This window comes from Hippichthys cyanospilos, chromosome 14 (assembly GCF_059441005.1).
Source record: "Hippichthys cyanospilos isolate Australia breed blue-spotted pipefish chromosome 14, RoL_Hcya_1.0, whole genome shotgun sequence".
Classification (NCBI taxonomy): domain Eukaryota; kingdom Metazoa; phylum Chordata; class Actinopteri; order Syngnathiformes; family Syngnathidae; genus Hippichthys; species Hippichthys cyanospilos.
Window position 1 is genome coordinate 8,452,240 of NC_142382.1, and position 14,975 is coordinate 8,467,214.

Here is a 14,975-nt window from a genome sequence, read left to right on the forward strand (position 1 = left end):
TATTTCTCAACAACATAAAGGCACAGTGTACTCTGAATTTCATAAGCCCCATGACAGACAGTCTGGGTGGTTGTATCCCAAAGGATTTTGAAGGCAAATGAAATGAGAAAAAAAAAAAAGCTCCCATTCAAGTTTTCAGGAGCTGAGCTGCATGCTTGTAGATGACCACTACAGATTCATACTCTGGATTTTCTTGTCATAAAAAACAAAACTAAATTTCACTTTCTTCAAACCTGTTGCAACGTGATAAATTTATTGACATTTTAGCTCATGAGACCATGTATTCACTATACATTTAGGATGCACTATGTGGTAGAGGCCAAAAAAGATGGCTGAGGTGAAACTTAAATATTGTCAAATGTCATTCAAGGAGGTACTGAAAAATATAATTGTTCATGTCATTTTCTGTTGATGTGAGTATAATTATGACCAAAACAAAACAAGCAGCACTAGGCCCCAAAGTCTTTCTTTGATTTTAGAGGTCCCTTTTGTGCACGTGTTTGTTTTTTTTGTTTGTTTGGTTTTTTTGTTTGTTTTTTTTTTTTTGGGGGGGGGGGGTACTTGCAGTTCTCATACACCTCTCCACCTCTCCTCCACTTGATAGGCAGCGCCATTCTGCAGACCCACGACACTCTCCAAATGCTTGGCTCGAACAGGAGGCAGCTGATCATACATGTCAAAGCCCAACTGGGAGCTCGGTTTGGGCAGGCGATACAGCAGCAAGTGCTTCTTTAACACCTGCAATTTCAGACAAAGATGACAAGTGAAGAACAAAACAAGCACTTATGCTGCACTGTTTTAAAAAAAAAAAAGTTATTTAAAGAAAAAGCTAGATTACCACATTTGCCGTTGTTCGTAGCTATAAGAAACATTATCCCTTTAAATGCCAAAATTAAGTAGTACCTATTGTAAAGATGTCTTGTGAAGCAGCCCTCCATCATTCTGCCCTATTTCCAAAATTGCTAAATTTAAATTTCACCACTAATTTTCAACTCCTTGAGTTTTAAAAGGCCGAATGAATTGAACGAGTTACGGTAAATCTATTGCCTAGTCTAGATGCTAGTAAAATCAGAAAAATTAAAAAGTTCTTACAAGTAATACATCTTGAATAGGCTGGTGGAAAAGATGAGAGTAGATGAGAGACTTAAGATCAACAGACACCTCTCAGCATGTGTGCAAAGGAAGTGGAGTTTAAAAAGTGTGATTATACACAAAATGGAAAAAAATATAAAGTACCTCCTCAGTCATGTAGTAGATTTTCCTCAGCATGCTGTGCCGTGCTGCTTCAAGTTCCTGCAGCGGATGAAGGAAAATCAGATAAAAAGGCTCTAGTGCTTGGGCACTACAAGCCGCAAATGTTTTCACACTATCTCCATTCGCATGCATTACTGACAGCTGTCTCATCGATAAAATGTCACCTTAAAGGAAAGTACAACGTGTGACATCCTTGAAACCTCATCAACAAAATTAAAACCCCAAAATGTAAAAGTCTAAGATGCATCAGTGAAAAAAATGCAAAATAAGGAAAAAACACATGTATAACTTAGGAGTGAATTTTTGAATGCAGCCCTTGTTGGCAACAGTGAACAAGTTCTTATTGGCGCAAATAATTGACGGCTTACCTTAACTAAAATCCAGCGATGAATTATGGCCACAAGTAGTATCCTGCTTGCTTATTGCGCCTTTTGGCCATTTGCACAAAATGAAGAAACGGTAGCGCTAATGGGAGCGAGCTGAACTTTCTAGCGGAGTGTTCCCAATGTGGGCCAATTGATTTTCAGTTTTATTGAAAAGGTTTTGCAAAATAAATAAATAAAAGAGCTTGGATTCGACGATCGATAGCTTCATGGTGAAGCAAAAGAAAGCAAGTGATGTACTCGCTCGTGCAAGTTGACAGGAAATGCATTCGATGACCACTCACACTGCCGAGCAACGCAAATGTCAATAGATACAAATTCAATGCACCGAACAGCAATGAATAGTCCGTGAGCACAATACAAGGGATGTGTGTTAACATTTTAAAAAGTATGTGACAAACCAAAAATCACAACAGCCGCATGTCAGCTCAAGTTTCTGGGGCTGACAATTCAAATTTTACTACACTGGCTCAACACCGGAACCAAGCAAAAAATGTTGGAGCTTGGTGAGTGCATTGCATTTCTGTTTTGTTACAGTCTCCAAACCGTTGGTGCGTTCTATACACAGTAACTTAGAAAATACCAGAATTTCACCCTATTGTTTTGCTATGGTTTTTACATTGTCTCCAAACTGTTGCTGTGTCCTATACACGATAACGTAGAAAATACCAGACCGACATACCAACCACCAGGCACCAGATCGACCAGCAATTAGATAAAGACCAATAACCGGTCAATAACAGCTAATATTGTGTAACCGGTAATGAGCAATTTTCTTTTTTTTTTTTTGTTTATCTAACAAAGTGGGGTGTTTAAACAAGCAGAATATGATTGGCTGCTTGCGGAGTTAACTCAACAAGCCACCTCTTTGCAATTGCTGTTTTTTTTTTTTCAAACTGCTCAAGAAGGGTTTGGTCTGACCAGGCAAAGGCTTCTTCTTTTTAGAAAAGCAATCAGCTCAGATTGGGTTCGTAATCTCTACGCTCTCTCAGTGATGACTCTAAGCTTGCTTTGCAGTTACACCTTCTGACTGCGTCAATTTCCTTCACATGGGATAAAGGTACCTGCGCCGCAGCATCCTGAGAGAAGACAAAAGCGTTGACATGGGCCACAGCCACCACATACATGAAGGGACACCAGGAAGGCTTCATGCTCCCGGTGACAAGAGAGCGGAAGTAGAGGCGTATCAGAGGGAGAGAGTCTTCAGGGGGAGAGGTGAATCGCTCCATGGGGATAGCAAGCTTTCATTAAAGAAATACAAGAATGTTATAAGACAGGCACTCAATGATAAAAGACTTAAAGAATTGTTTATAATGGCTAGTCACCTGTTCCTGGGTGACGCCCAGTGACCTCAGGATGCCCACGTGCTCCCCAAAAACAGCTAACCTCATAGTGGCACTGTACTTCCTCTGCAAGGGCAGCAGAATCCAGCAGCCGAACAGGCGGTCTCCGAATGACACAGACTCGTACTGAGCCAAAAGGGCTCGATACAAATCCTGGAAGGAAGCCAGGCCTGGAGGGGGGATGCTCAGGTCTAAACATTCCAGTCTTGATGGCCTGCAGTCAAGAAAGTTGTGTGGATATATAATATACATATCATATGTAATCATCTTTGTTTTGAAGCACAAGGAAAAAAACATTTGATTTTACAATAAAATAATCAGAACGTTTGCCTATTTTTTTATGTTATGGACCAATTCATCACAGGTGCGGCTGTTGTATTTTGTCACACATATTTCTGTTTCCCTTAACCTTTCAAATAAAAGTGGAGCAAGCGGGGGGTCGGCTTTAAAACGAAGTGCTATTATGAGCCTTCATTCATCAAGGAAGGTGGGAAGTCGAGTGGGAAGTGCACTTGAACGCCCCTTTGAGGGGTGAGTTGCTAAATTGAGCATTAAAAAGAACCCTGAAAGTTTATCAGCCATCTTGGTTGTTTACATTCACCGTGGAGGCTTTGAGGTCGGTCCTGGGACGGTCCAAGTGGGATAAATCCGACTTCCCAGCTTCCTTAAATGCAGTATTTGAGTCTGCGACCAGAGTTTGGGCTATTTCAGTGTCGTATTGCAGTTGTTGCTCTAGGCTATGTCAGACCTCTTTGAACAAATCAAAACATTGCTAGTGCATTTGTGGGGTGGGAAAGATGTATTTTAATAATTTAATATTCCTAATGCATGCAATAAGTTTTCAGTTTTAATTTATTGCCAAATTGTTTTTATCTTTAACTGAAATGTGCTAAACAAGTAAAACTGACATTGCCAGATTAATTAATTATAATCGTTAGTTATAGCCACAGATGACATAAAATTGAGTATATAAGGACCTCCTGAGTCATTAAATAAATTGGATTTAAGTACAAGTATACAATCAAACCTGGACAGTAGCCGGAACAGACCCCAGGTTAGCTGCTGAACCGGTTTCTCCAGGAACAAATCACTGGAACACAGGAACACGCAGGACAGCCGTGCCAGCTTTGAAACTGGAAGGATTACCTACGAAATAACAAATTCTCATTTTAGGACTATGTTCTCAAACACAAGTGGAAAAAGAGGTCTACATACTGTACCTTAAGGGCCTCCTCCCGCCAGACCTCCAGCACCAGCAACCACTGCAGACATTGGATAACTGCCTGTAAAGCTCCATGTGGGAGCTCCTCCACCGAGAGCCCTCCACCACCAGACACCCCAGTTTTCTCATAGAGGCTGACAAGCGGAAGGAAAGGCCAGTCTGAAGGCAGCGTGGGCCCAGACAGTTCTGGGAGGAGGTGGGATTTGATCCAGGGGTTGCGGCCGAAAAAAGCATCCTGGGAGACCAACACGGACGGCTCAAGGTGGGCCAGGTGAGTCAGGAAGCAACCACGAATGGAGGGCAGGTTAGCGCAGGCTTCTCTCAGGAGAGCGCCCACATTTTGGAGGGATGGAGAGTTGGGAGGACTGGTTTCCCCGTGGAGATGCAGTTCCCCAAGTTCGACAGCCTCCGGACCGCCACTGTGGCTCTCCCTTTAAAGGTACAAGCAGGAAGTTATAGTCCATATTAGAGCATGTTGCGGTCATGGTTATAGCTTGATGTAAAATTTTACCAAATTCAAAATCATCTGCAAGGTCATAAGATGAATCATGGGTGAGGAATTACCAAAACAATCAGATTCACTGATTTGGTTTTGTCTTTGGAAGCTTGCCATTACTTTTGTTCAAATGTTGGATCATTAGTGTTTTGATAAAAGCCATGTGAGAGGTTTAAATGTATTTGCAAGTGCTGTAAACAAGTGAAACCTCGGACAAGAAACCTCTTTCAAGGAAGGCAAAAACAGTTAGAAACAGCTAGTTTAAAGTTTCGCAGCGTGTCATATTTTCAGGCTCAAACATTGCATCAATTTTAACTGAGATGAATAACAACATATTTTGTATACTTAATCATTTTCCACCAGTGTCCAGTCGAAAGTCAGAGTGTGGTTCATCTTATTTTCTTTTCTAAATGGGTCATCTGCTGCTTTGATGAAATTTTGAATACAGAGACTTAATCTAATTTGTAATTTGACATTATACAACATCAGTCAAAAGTTTGTCTCAACTATGAAAAGAGCAAGCAACTCAAGCTATTGATTTATGAAAATTCACAGTTTTTTTATAGCTTTTTGTTTACCATATAATTCCATCAAATACAAATCTCCAATTCGGGGATTTTTTTTTTTTTTTTTTAATTAATAAGAGCGTGTTTCCAAATTTTTGACTGGTATTGTCTCTCTGGGCTCGTTTTGCACAAACTTGACAGGATAGCCGAATTCAAAAAAATAACTTACGATATGAAGTCCTTGCTGAAGACAATGGTGGCGAGCAGGTCATGAGCAAGTTGCTCACTGCCAGGCAATAACCATGGGAGCAGAACGAGCGCCACCTGGTGGTAAAGCGGGGCATGCTTTTCCACTTGTGGCTCAACTGATACCTGAGATCAGAATACAAACTTAAAATGTAAAATTGTTTGGATTTTTTTTTTTTTTGGTCTCACAATATGAATATGATTTTGAACCTACCGATCGATATGCCAAACGCAGGAGCAGGTAGATGAAGTGGTGTTCATGACGGAGGAGCCAGGACCAGGAATGAGACAGGGTGGGTGTAGCATGACTGACAGTTCGCAGATAACCAATGACAGGCTCTGACACAAGGAGGCTAGTGAACTAGAAGAGGACAGAAAAAGAAGCAAACTGCCAAATGAACACTAGTCTGCTGCTTAACAAGTGTCACAATTCACTTGACTAGAACTTCAACATGACCAACCTTGCAGGTGAGACCTTTGTGGATGCTTGTGATAGTTTCCAAAAGAAGCGCCAGGCTTGTGAGGAGAGGGAAGGGGGAGGAAAGTGACATCAAGCCAAGACGGTCTCTCCATCCTGAGCAAGCCAAACCAGGGAGGCTGGGAGAAATGTCCGGATGCACTTGACCAGACCGAACATTGCATACTATTGAGGTGGACCTGGAAACAAATAAATAGTGGGAATTCGTCTACTATGAAGATTACAGAGAGAAGAGCAATTATGTAGTTATAGATTTCACAACAAATCAAACCTACCTCAGGTTCTTTATCAGGTCTTGTACAACACTGTGGGACATTAAGGGAAGAAGAACCTCAGAAGTCAGCTGCTCCAGTTCAGGAAGCGTTTCCACTGGCTTGAAACAATTCTAAAGAAGACACACACACTTGTAAATGCTCATCAATATTTAGGGATTAATTTAAGTGCTACAGGAATCGCAGAAATATCTTGTCTGGACTGGAAGATTAACAGTAGAAGATGAGAAGAACCTGTTTGGAGAGTTGACGGTAGAAGGCCTCAAAGTAGATCAGATAGGCTGGCATCAGCGCCAGACTGCTGTCTCTCTGAAGTGGATTATCAAGACCCGTTACAAAGCTCTTCAAATGGCCCAAAAGTGGTGCTGGCAACCCTGTCACATGACCCCATAACACCGGAGGAGGAGGAGGACACTCATCTCCTGAAGAACTAGAATGGAAAACAGAGAGGATAGAGGATATTAAAAAAAAGGATCAAGCAAGAGCTGTTTTTGGTGGATGAGATCTGCAAGTGAGCAACTTCATTAATCTCAAACTGGTTGTGTTGTCATCATTTGTCATTCAAGTCGAAAGAAAGTGTGATATTGTTTTTGTGCTTATAAGAGATAAAGACAAAGAGGCTGTGACTTTTACATCATAACAGATTTTACATCCTGATGTCATCCATTATACTGCTCTCAGCCTTTTTGTTTCAACAATGTTATAATATTCTGTCCTTTATTAACCTATTCATCACTGCCATGCGTCAAAGGATGACAAATGAGATTTTTAGTCTTCATATTTTAAATATTTTCAGTGCCGCCGATGTCTTTTCAGCACAACCCTACCGAGGAGCGCCATTGACGTCAATTGACGTCAACTACGTTGATAGGCAGAGAAGTCTCGGCAACTCATTTGATCATTAAGTGGAAAAAAAAAACACTAACTTGACAGAAAGCTTAAAATTGTGTTCCCTTCTCTCTTAAAATGGCTGGGATGAAAAGTTAAGAGCTCGTTTGACTCTTTAAACAATCACATGCAACTTTTGAAGAATATGCTATTCAGGACAAGTTTAAATCGAGCCAAGGCTTTTTTATTATTATTTTTATTTACCTGACCATGCCAGCCTGCAGTTCCTGGTGGCAACCGGCAGTATGTGTAACTTGGGTAAGAAGAGTAAGCAAAGCCAAAACCTTCTCGAGGCGCAGATGCGTCAGAGGGTCAGAGAGGTCCTGCGTTTTACGGACAGACTGCAATGCTGTCAGTAATGCTGGATACAAATCTCTATGGAACAGAACCAATCCCAACATAACGTACTTAGTCATGAATGAAATGAGGACAAATAAATGGTTTGGCATAAAAGTGCTTGCAAGAATATAAACACACAATCTTCAAAAAGTTCCATACATGTACAAGTCGCAGGCCTGACCATAGCCGGCTGCTACAGCCCACATCCTGTAAGCTTCTGTGGTGATCCTGAGGGCCTTTCTTTGCTCCAACGGGAGCTCAGTGGGTTCAGCACTGAGCAGACGAGACAGACGCGCCCTCACGCCCACAGAGTTCAACTGTAGAAAGGATGAACAACAATTAATGATGCACATTGAACATAAGCAATGCGACTTCACCGACTTACCAGTCTGGCACATGCATGTCTGCCTGAAGTCGCCAAAACCCTTAAAAGCTTCATAGCGCAAGCAAGGGGGAGTCCATAAACAGACTGAGGGAAGGAAAAAGATGACATTGTCCAGGAAGTGGGAAGGAACTCTGACATCACCGTCTCCATCATGCGCGGACAGTCCAAAACCTGAGAAAACAAATTGTCCACAATCAGATGTGATAAGAAGAAAAAAATACAAACATTGACGAGGTGATATAATTTGGCTACCTGAGTGGCAGATGAGGAAGAGTGTCTGGCGATACGGGTCAGGATCTCTAGAATATCCTGAACAACCCGGGGTGAGGGTCGGACCACCTCAAGGATGTAACGTAACCTTGGGAGGAGTTTCATTCTCAGGAGACCCTGAAATAAAATAGTACACGAAGATCTGACAGAATTAGCATACAACTACCTGATATTGTGATCACAAGAATATGTATTTCCAGTAAATAACATGTTTATTTACGGTATATAATCTAGTATACTATCTATAGAGTATCAACAAAATATATTTAGAAAATAATGCATTTGGTTTAACAATCTTTGTGCCATGCTCAATCACCTTGACAACATCTTGCCCAGCCACATCATGATCAGTCTTCCTCTCCTCCCGCTCCTTGGGAGTCTCTTTCAAACTTTCATCCAGTCCTTCATCATCTTCCTCCTCTTCCTCCTGCGATGGCAGCAGGGGGAAGGCGGCCAAGCCACGAAACCAGTGGAAGGTGAGGTCCAAACACTCCTTTGGTGCGAGAAGTAAATCTACAAGTAAATGTTTTGTCCATCAAAGTTTGGAGTACTGTAGTCTCACCTCGTCTTCTGTGCACACCAGAAGTGCTCGGAGGGCATGCACGGCGGCGGCCATCACTCCCTCCACACCATCATCCAAAGCGAAACGAAGCAGGAAAAGCAGGCCGGCGTCGAGCAGAGTGGCCAACACGCTGCCTTTCAGGGTTGAATGGTAGTCTCCAGTGCGGGCCTGTGAGCCGTGCAGAGACACACGCAGTGGGCTGAGGTGTGGTGTCGATGCGGTGGCGCTATGCAGTGTAGCTGAGAGGCGATGAAATGCAGTATGTGGAATCCAGGGATAAGACTTTGCATGTTTGTGTACCTTTGAAAGAATATTGCGGAGGGTGTTGAGGGCCAAACTCCTCTGTTGGATAAGTTGACTGCGAGACAGAAGGAAAAGCTCCTGTAAGGAATAACCTGCTCGCTGGGGGGGGGACAGCATGAACAGCAAAAAGAAAGAGAAGTTCATGGGGTGAGAACATACTGACAGCAAGTGTTGTATCAAAAATGCTAAGTTGTTGTCGTGCAGCACTTCACAAATGACAGTCCTTTTTAACCTAAGATAAGGTTTTGTCCGTCTTTTAAACAAAGGTACTCCCACTAAAGTTAAAGCGACATCTTAGGAGATTCATTTAAATTATTTAAAGGGTGAAAACTGTTATTGCAGTTTTATTTACTTCCTGTGATGGACTCTGCTCACGTGTGCAGTCAAAATTAATATATTGTTTTTTTTCTTTTTTGATGCTTGTTGGGAGAAATTTATAGCAATTTACACACTTTGCAAAACCAAAATCAAATGTCTCTAAGTTAGATTAATTTATTGCATCATCTCACAGAAAAATGCCTGACTCATGAAGAAAATCACTGGTGTTATTTTTTTAGAATATTAAATTAGCAATTGAATAGAGCTGGCCAATTAATCAAATTAATACGAATCATGAAATCAATGTTTTGCAAAAGTGGCAGAATGCTGGATGGGTGGTTCACAAGACATGTTAATAGAAGTTAATTAACTTCTTAACTCATTCAGTGCCATCCATTTTCTGACCATAATTTAACACAAGTAAATAAATAATCAAATAAATACATACCTAGGCCTAAACTAATGAAATTCTTAGAAAAAAAACGTTGAGATTGGATGCATAAATTGTAACATTTAAGCAAGTCATGCACATGGTCTGAATATTAAGTCTACATTAAAAAATGATTTGGAATGACTATACTATATTATTGTTTACCTCTGGTTCTTCTCCATGGTGATGCAGGCCCAGGTGGGTGGGCAAATCTTCCGTGGGAGGGATTAGATTTCCATTAAAATCAAAACGGGCCTGCATTGCCTAAACAACATAAAAAAATACGCAATGTCTTTCAGCTTGCTATAGTGTTCAAATTGAGTTCATTCTCATAGTAGCTCGTCCAACCTGTTTGGTTCGAATTTTTCTGGGTGCAGGGAGGTCCCCCATCCACTCCAGCTTTTCTGGCTCCAGTTTGTCCATGTGCACCCATTTCTTTTCAGGCTTCACCGGCAGATCTACTACAACAAAATGTAGACTCTTAATTATAGATGATTAGTCATCATTATTCTATATGTTAGCTAATAAAAAAACTACTCATTATTTTGAGCCTCATGACAACTGATTTAATGGCTGGGTGACTTGCTCAGGGGAAACAAACAACTGAAATCCAGTGCAAGAACCACAAGCGATACTTTCATTAGGGCTAAGTGTAACAACAAAGCAGTCGGGAGAATGACTTCAAAGCTAATCAAACAAAGTAAAGCCAGTGTTCAGCTTTATGCAAGAAAATGCCTATGCGGCAAAATCAGCCCATTTAAGTTATATCATTATATCATGGACGCTTGGTTAAAAAAAAAAAAAAAACAAGTGAAATGATTGGCGTGATGAATGGGGAAAAACTAATAATAATTTAATCCTTTACTGGGCACAGCGGCCGATAGTCGAAACAGGCAAAAGCAGTCTATTAGCCGCAAGTTTTTCTATTTTTAAGTCAACAGGCAAGAATTTTAAGGATTTGAGAGAAATTTAGGGTTAGGTTAAAATTTAAGCAATGGCTGTTATGGACGCTTTCGGTTGTTTTGCCTGTTTAGATTTTTGCCGGAAAGCGGCCAGTAAAGGGTTAAATAATTATTAGCTTTTCCCCATTCATCACTCAATCATGAATATTGAATAGCTCAATCATAGATTTGCTGATTGTCATTTTTTTTTGACTCACAACATAATCAATTAGTAACTTGACAGTGGCTACGTTCACATCTTTGAGACGATTTATGAGACGCACAACGTTAAGGGTGAAAATGGAGAAAGTTGGCAGGCAGCTAATTTTATGTATCTTGTTGACAGGATGGGACGGAGTCCAGGGACTCATCTGGAGCTCCAAGAAATCTGTCTAATTGAAGGATTTCTCAAGCTCAGCAATGTTTACAAAGTGAAGAGCAAAATTAATATAACTTGAGTGCATTTGGTTCATTTGGATCTGCATCAGCCTAAAACAACAGAGAAGCGAAAAGCCTAGGAAGTTTTTTTTTTTTTTTTTTTTTAATCATCATACCGTTCATAGCAGATCGGGGCGACAGTTCTTCCTCCTCCTCTTTCTCTTCCATCTCCACTTCTTCGTGTTTTGGAGAGGCCGCAGCACCACCGTTGGAGTCTGAATTGAGATGAACACTTTCCTCGCCGCTTTTGCCCTCTGGGCGTTCATGTGATGCGGAAGGAGCTGGGGCGCTCGTTGCTCTGCGGGATCGCACAAACTCCACCAGCCTCGGATCTAGCATGCAGAAATAATTGTTTTGAACTAGTGGACCAACATAACGGAGAAACAAACGCCTTTGCGCACTGGCCTCATTGAAGATCATATCATGTCACACCAACGACGGATGCAAAACCCTACCAAGCTGTGTTAAGAGCCTCTCCTGCTCCTCTAGTATCTCCGATTGGGACATTGCCAGAATCTTCTCCTGGTTCTCCTTATGGATCCTCCTGGTCTCCTCTGAGCTATTGGGACACCTGAGTCCATCACCAGACACCAGTCTTGAACTTGACAGTGAAGATGCTAAAAGGATTTGAAAATACACTGTATTTTGTATACGGTGGTCAACGGCCTTTATTTACTCAACTGCACATGGCATTAGACATCTTTATGGAAGTAGAGGCGAGATCTATTTTGGTAATAAAAATAAAGGGGAAGTCAAGTCAAAAATATTCTTTCCGATATTCTTTTATGAGCCCAAACCTGTCTAAACATTCAGCATTCTGGTTCATATTGCCCCGGTGGAATAGGAATTTAAAAGTCAAAATCTATTCAGTTTTATCCATCTCAGGGAGCTGCTGTTTCGCCACTTGCTGTCGACTGAAAATTGCATCACAGTTGCTCAGATTTCGGGTAATGACCAATCATGGCTCACCAGAGTTTGGTTTGACGTTCATAAGCTAAGCGCATGTCCTTTTCAGTCGACAGGAAGTGGCCAAGAAAAAGGATTAGTGTAGTGGCGTATTATTGTGAAGACATTATTTGGGTTGAATTTCCCTTTAAGTTAGCAGGTTCTGCTAAGGAATAATTTGTGTTGCATACAGCAGCACTTTCTCTTTACTTCACTTACAAGCTGTTTGTAGTGGTAATGTCTCCCAATACTAATGGCGCTATAGGTTTTTATGTAGGTAAATTAACACAATACAGTATTTAAAAATGACTTACGGTCTCCAGCGTGACGAGACATATCAATTTCCATAGGAAAAGGTTTGGTTTTTGGTGTAGCTCGGGATGGAAACTCTATAGGTGTCTTTCCCTCTTTCAGTCTCTGAGCTGCAAGCTGCTGAGCAAAAATGCTCTTTTTTCCAACCGCTGCCGACGGAGGCACCTGTTTGACAAGAAGATTGGCACCATTTAAGGATCATACATCTTTTCAACAACTGGGATCAACATTGGTACCACCTAATCATAGATGCTTATTTACGTACTTTTCTATCTTGCTATTCTAGCTAAACAGCAATTGTTTTTTGTGAAGGAGGGAGGGTGTCTTTTCAAGGAATACGTCATTGATGACACAAATCATATTAGTACTCACCACTTAGGTAAAACCTAATTTCTAGAAAGGTTTGAACAAAAACTAAGGATTCGGTTATTTCAATTTGGATTGTTTGTGACGTGTTTTCACAGAACCAATCAAATGTAAGGAAAATTTCTTTTGAGTTATGGACAACAAAACGATTTTTTGAAGAAGGTGTCCATTTTAGGATTTCTACAAAGACAATCTCAAGATCTCGACTTTCATCTCCTAGCAGCCAAAACTTAGACCAGTAGACAATTCAAGTAGACAATTTTTTTCAATCGCACAAGTAAGCTAGCACGCCTAGGTGAATGTGTCTACAAAAAGCTGGAGATCCTCATCACTACCATCATTCTCAATTGAATTGTATGAATGCACAAAATGACCAATGAAAGTCGAAGATACCATATGACCCTCTTGCAGCTACCACCATGTATTATGTGTCATTTTAAAAGGAATCGTGTAGAATTAAAATATATCAATATAATTTTTCATTTCACCGACATGAGCCTGTTTTTATGAAAACACATCAAATTTATGCATATTCTTACCTCAATGCCATTTTCGGAGCGATGCGATGCTTTGGGGAATGCAATGCCAGTAAATTCTGGGAATGATATCGGAAAGGAGCTGGTATCTCGCTCCTTCAAAAGGAAAATGTTAGTTTTTTTATAATACCACATAGAACTAAACCTGTTTAGTTTAAGGAAACACTACTACATTAGACTATTACGGTTTCTTTATAAGCATTTTGTGTGGGTTTGGTCTTAATAGAATGTTGCTAGAAAAAAAAAATATTCATATCTTTTTGTAATAAAGCCAAGACTTGATGATTTGAGAGTACTTACAACAATCTTGGACAGAACCGCACTGATGTGCGTGTCATGTCTATCCAGCCTCTCGGCCGCATCCTCATCCTCGAATGTGACGCGGTTGTTTTTGAAGCGGGATTTCTTAGGAGGCGCAGGTGTCAGGGATGGAAGCTGGTCTGGAAGATCTACAAATTTAGTACACAGCAGGAATTAATTTGTGGAGTGAATGTGTGTGAACAGAATCTCTTATTATTGTGATATTTCCTTAATCAGGCTTAGCAATGGTAAAATTTTGTTGACTCCATGGAGCCTGGACTGTAAGATACCCTACACAACAAACTAGCTAACGGAGCTGACCATGAATGTTAATATCATGTGTTCGGTTGAAATAATACTTAAGGTGAGGTAGTGATTGAAAAAAGGGCCATTTAGCCGGTGTGATTAATAAACCACCTAACCTTCTATGGTGACCACATCCCTCTGACTTTCTGGATCGTGACCATTACAATCCTCCTCGGAGTTTCCTTCTGTCTCGCCTCGCCTCTTGTCAGGACGACGGACCACGCTGGCCGCAGAGGGAGCGCCTGATTTGATGAACTCCTCCTGCTCCCTAAGGAGGTCCGCCTCCGAGCCACCCGGCTTGGGACGTCGCAGCATCCCCCTGGTAGAAAAACAGAATAATTCAATCAATTCTTTATTCATATAATCTGTTACATGCTTAAAGGGGGTGTGGGAAAAACTTGTGCCATGTAGTGCTTAGCTAAAAATCACTTCATTTCAATAATATGCAAAAATATATATAATTTATAATGTATATAACCATCGAATTCTCAACGTTGTTGACCACTTGATGATGCGACAAAGTAAATGAAGCAACATGAAGGTTTGACGAGAGTGCAAATCAATTTGCTGCAACGTTTCATTGTTTCTTTAAAAAAAACAAATAAATAAACATTTGGCCATCATTAGTTCAATTCACCAGACAAGCGAATAACAAAAAAAAAGTGACTTGTGAGAAGTTTTAGTCGAATTAGACGCTTAAAATTTGTAGCGACTTCGCTGTAGGGACGCCAGAAACAGTAATACTACTACTAATATTAAACTGCATATTTTATCATGTTTCATTATGGGAAGGACTGAACATGATAAGACTCCAAATTAATTATCACGTCATCATAGAGCTAGAATGCAGAATAAAAAACAGCTTTGTTTTCACGTGGCTAAATTTACATTGTATTCGACAAAGGGAACTGAGCGGTTCATTTCATCTCCCCGAACAGAAGTTTCGTTGCACATATCAAAACCAACTCATGTTTCAAACGCAGCTGCGCTGCAACAAAACAAACATTTTATATGACAACGCAGCAAGCTAACCTTTAGCTGGGCGACGACTAGCAAATACGCACAGGTTCTCTGAAGTGACGCAATTAAATGTGCTTTCAAAATAAAACCATTCTCAGGAAGCGGAAGTGTCTGTT

At 40.8% G+C, this 14,975-nt stretch overlaps 1 protein-coding gene across 2 annotated transcripts; it reads right to left on the bottom strand.

Moving 5' to 3' along the window:
- Positions 1 to 232: 232 nt before the first annotated feature.
- On the bottom strand, positions 233 to 14,912 carry rpap1 (RNA polymerase II associated protein 1). Of its 2 annotated transcripts, none has more exons than XM_088433719.1 (27): positions 14,872 to 14,912; positions 13,956 to 14,158; positions 13,534 to 13,682; positions 13,237 to 13,329; positions 12,334 to 12,496; positions 11,530 to 11,691; positions 11,191 to 11,406; positions 10,044 to 10,153; positions 9,861 to 9,959; positions 8,945 to 9,046; positions 8,645 to 8,812; positions 8,399 to 8,575; positions 8,065 to 8,199; positions 7,813 to 7,983; positions 7,587 to 7,744; positions 7,293 to 7,463; positions 6,435 to 6,630; positions 6,204 to 6,313; positions 5,912 to 6,107; positions 5,665 to 5,811; positions 5,434 to 5,576; positions 4,201 to 4,633; positions 4,008 to 4,126; positions 2,963 to 3,194; positions 2,702 to 2,878; positions 1,237 to 1,293; positions 233 to 738 (listed from the first exon to the last, which is right to left on the bottom strand). In XM_088433719.1, exons 2-27 carry the CDS (start codon positions 14,152 to 14,154, stop codon positions 571 to 573), a joined length of 4,251 nt encoding a protein of 1,416 aa, XP_088289845.1. In that variant the 5' UTR covers positions 14,155 to 14,158; positions 14,872 to 14,912; the 3' UTR covers positions 233 to 570. The 2 variants fall into 2 exon arrangements, with proteins under 2 accessions (XP_088289845.1, XP_088289844.1); XM_088433718.1 differs by having other exon boundaries at positions 10,044 to 10,156.
- Positions 14,913 to 14,975: the final 63 nt, after the last annotated feature.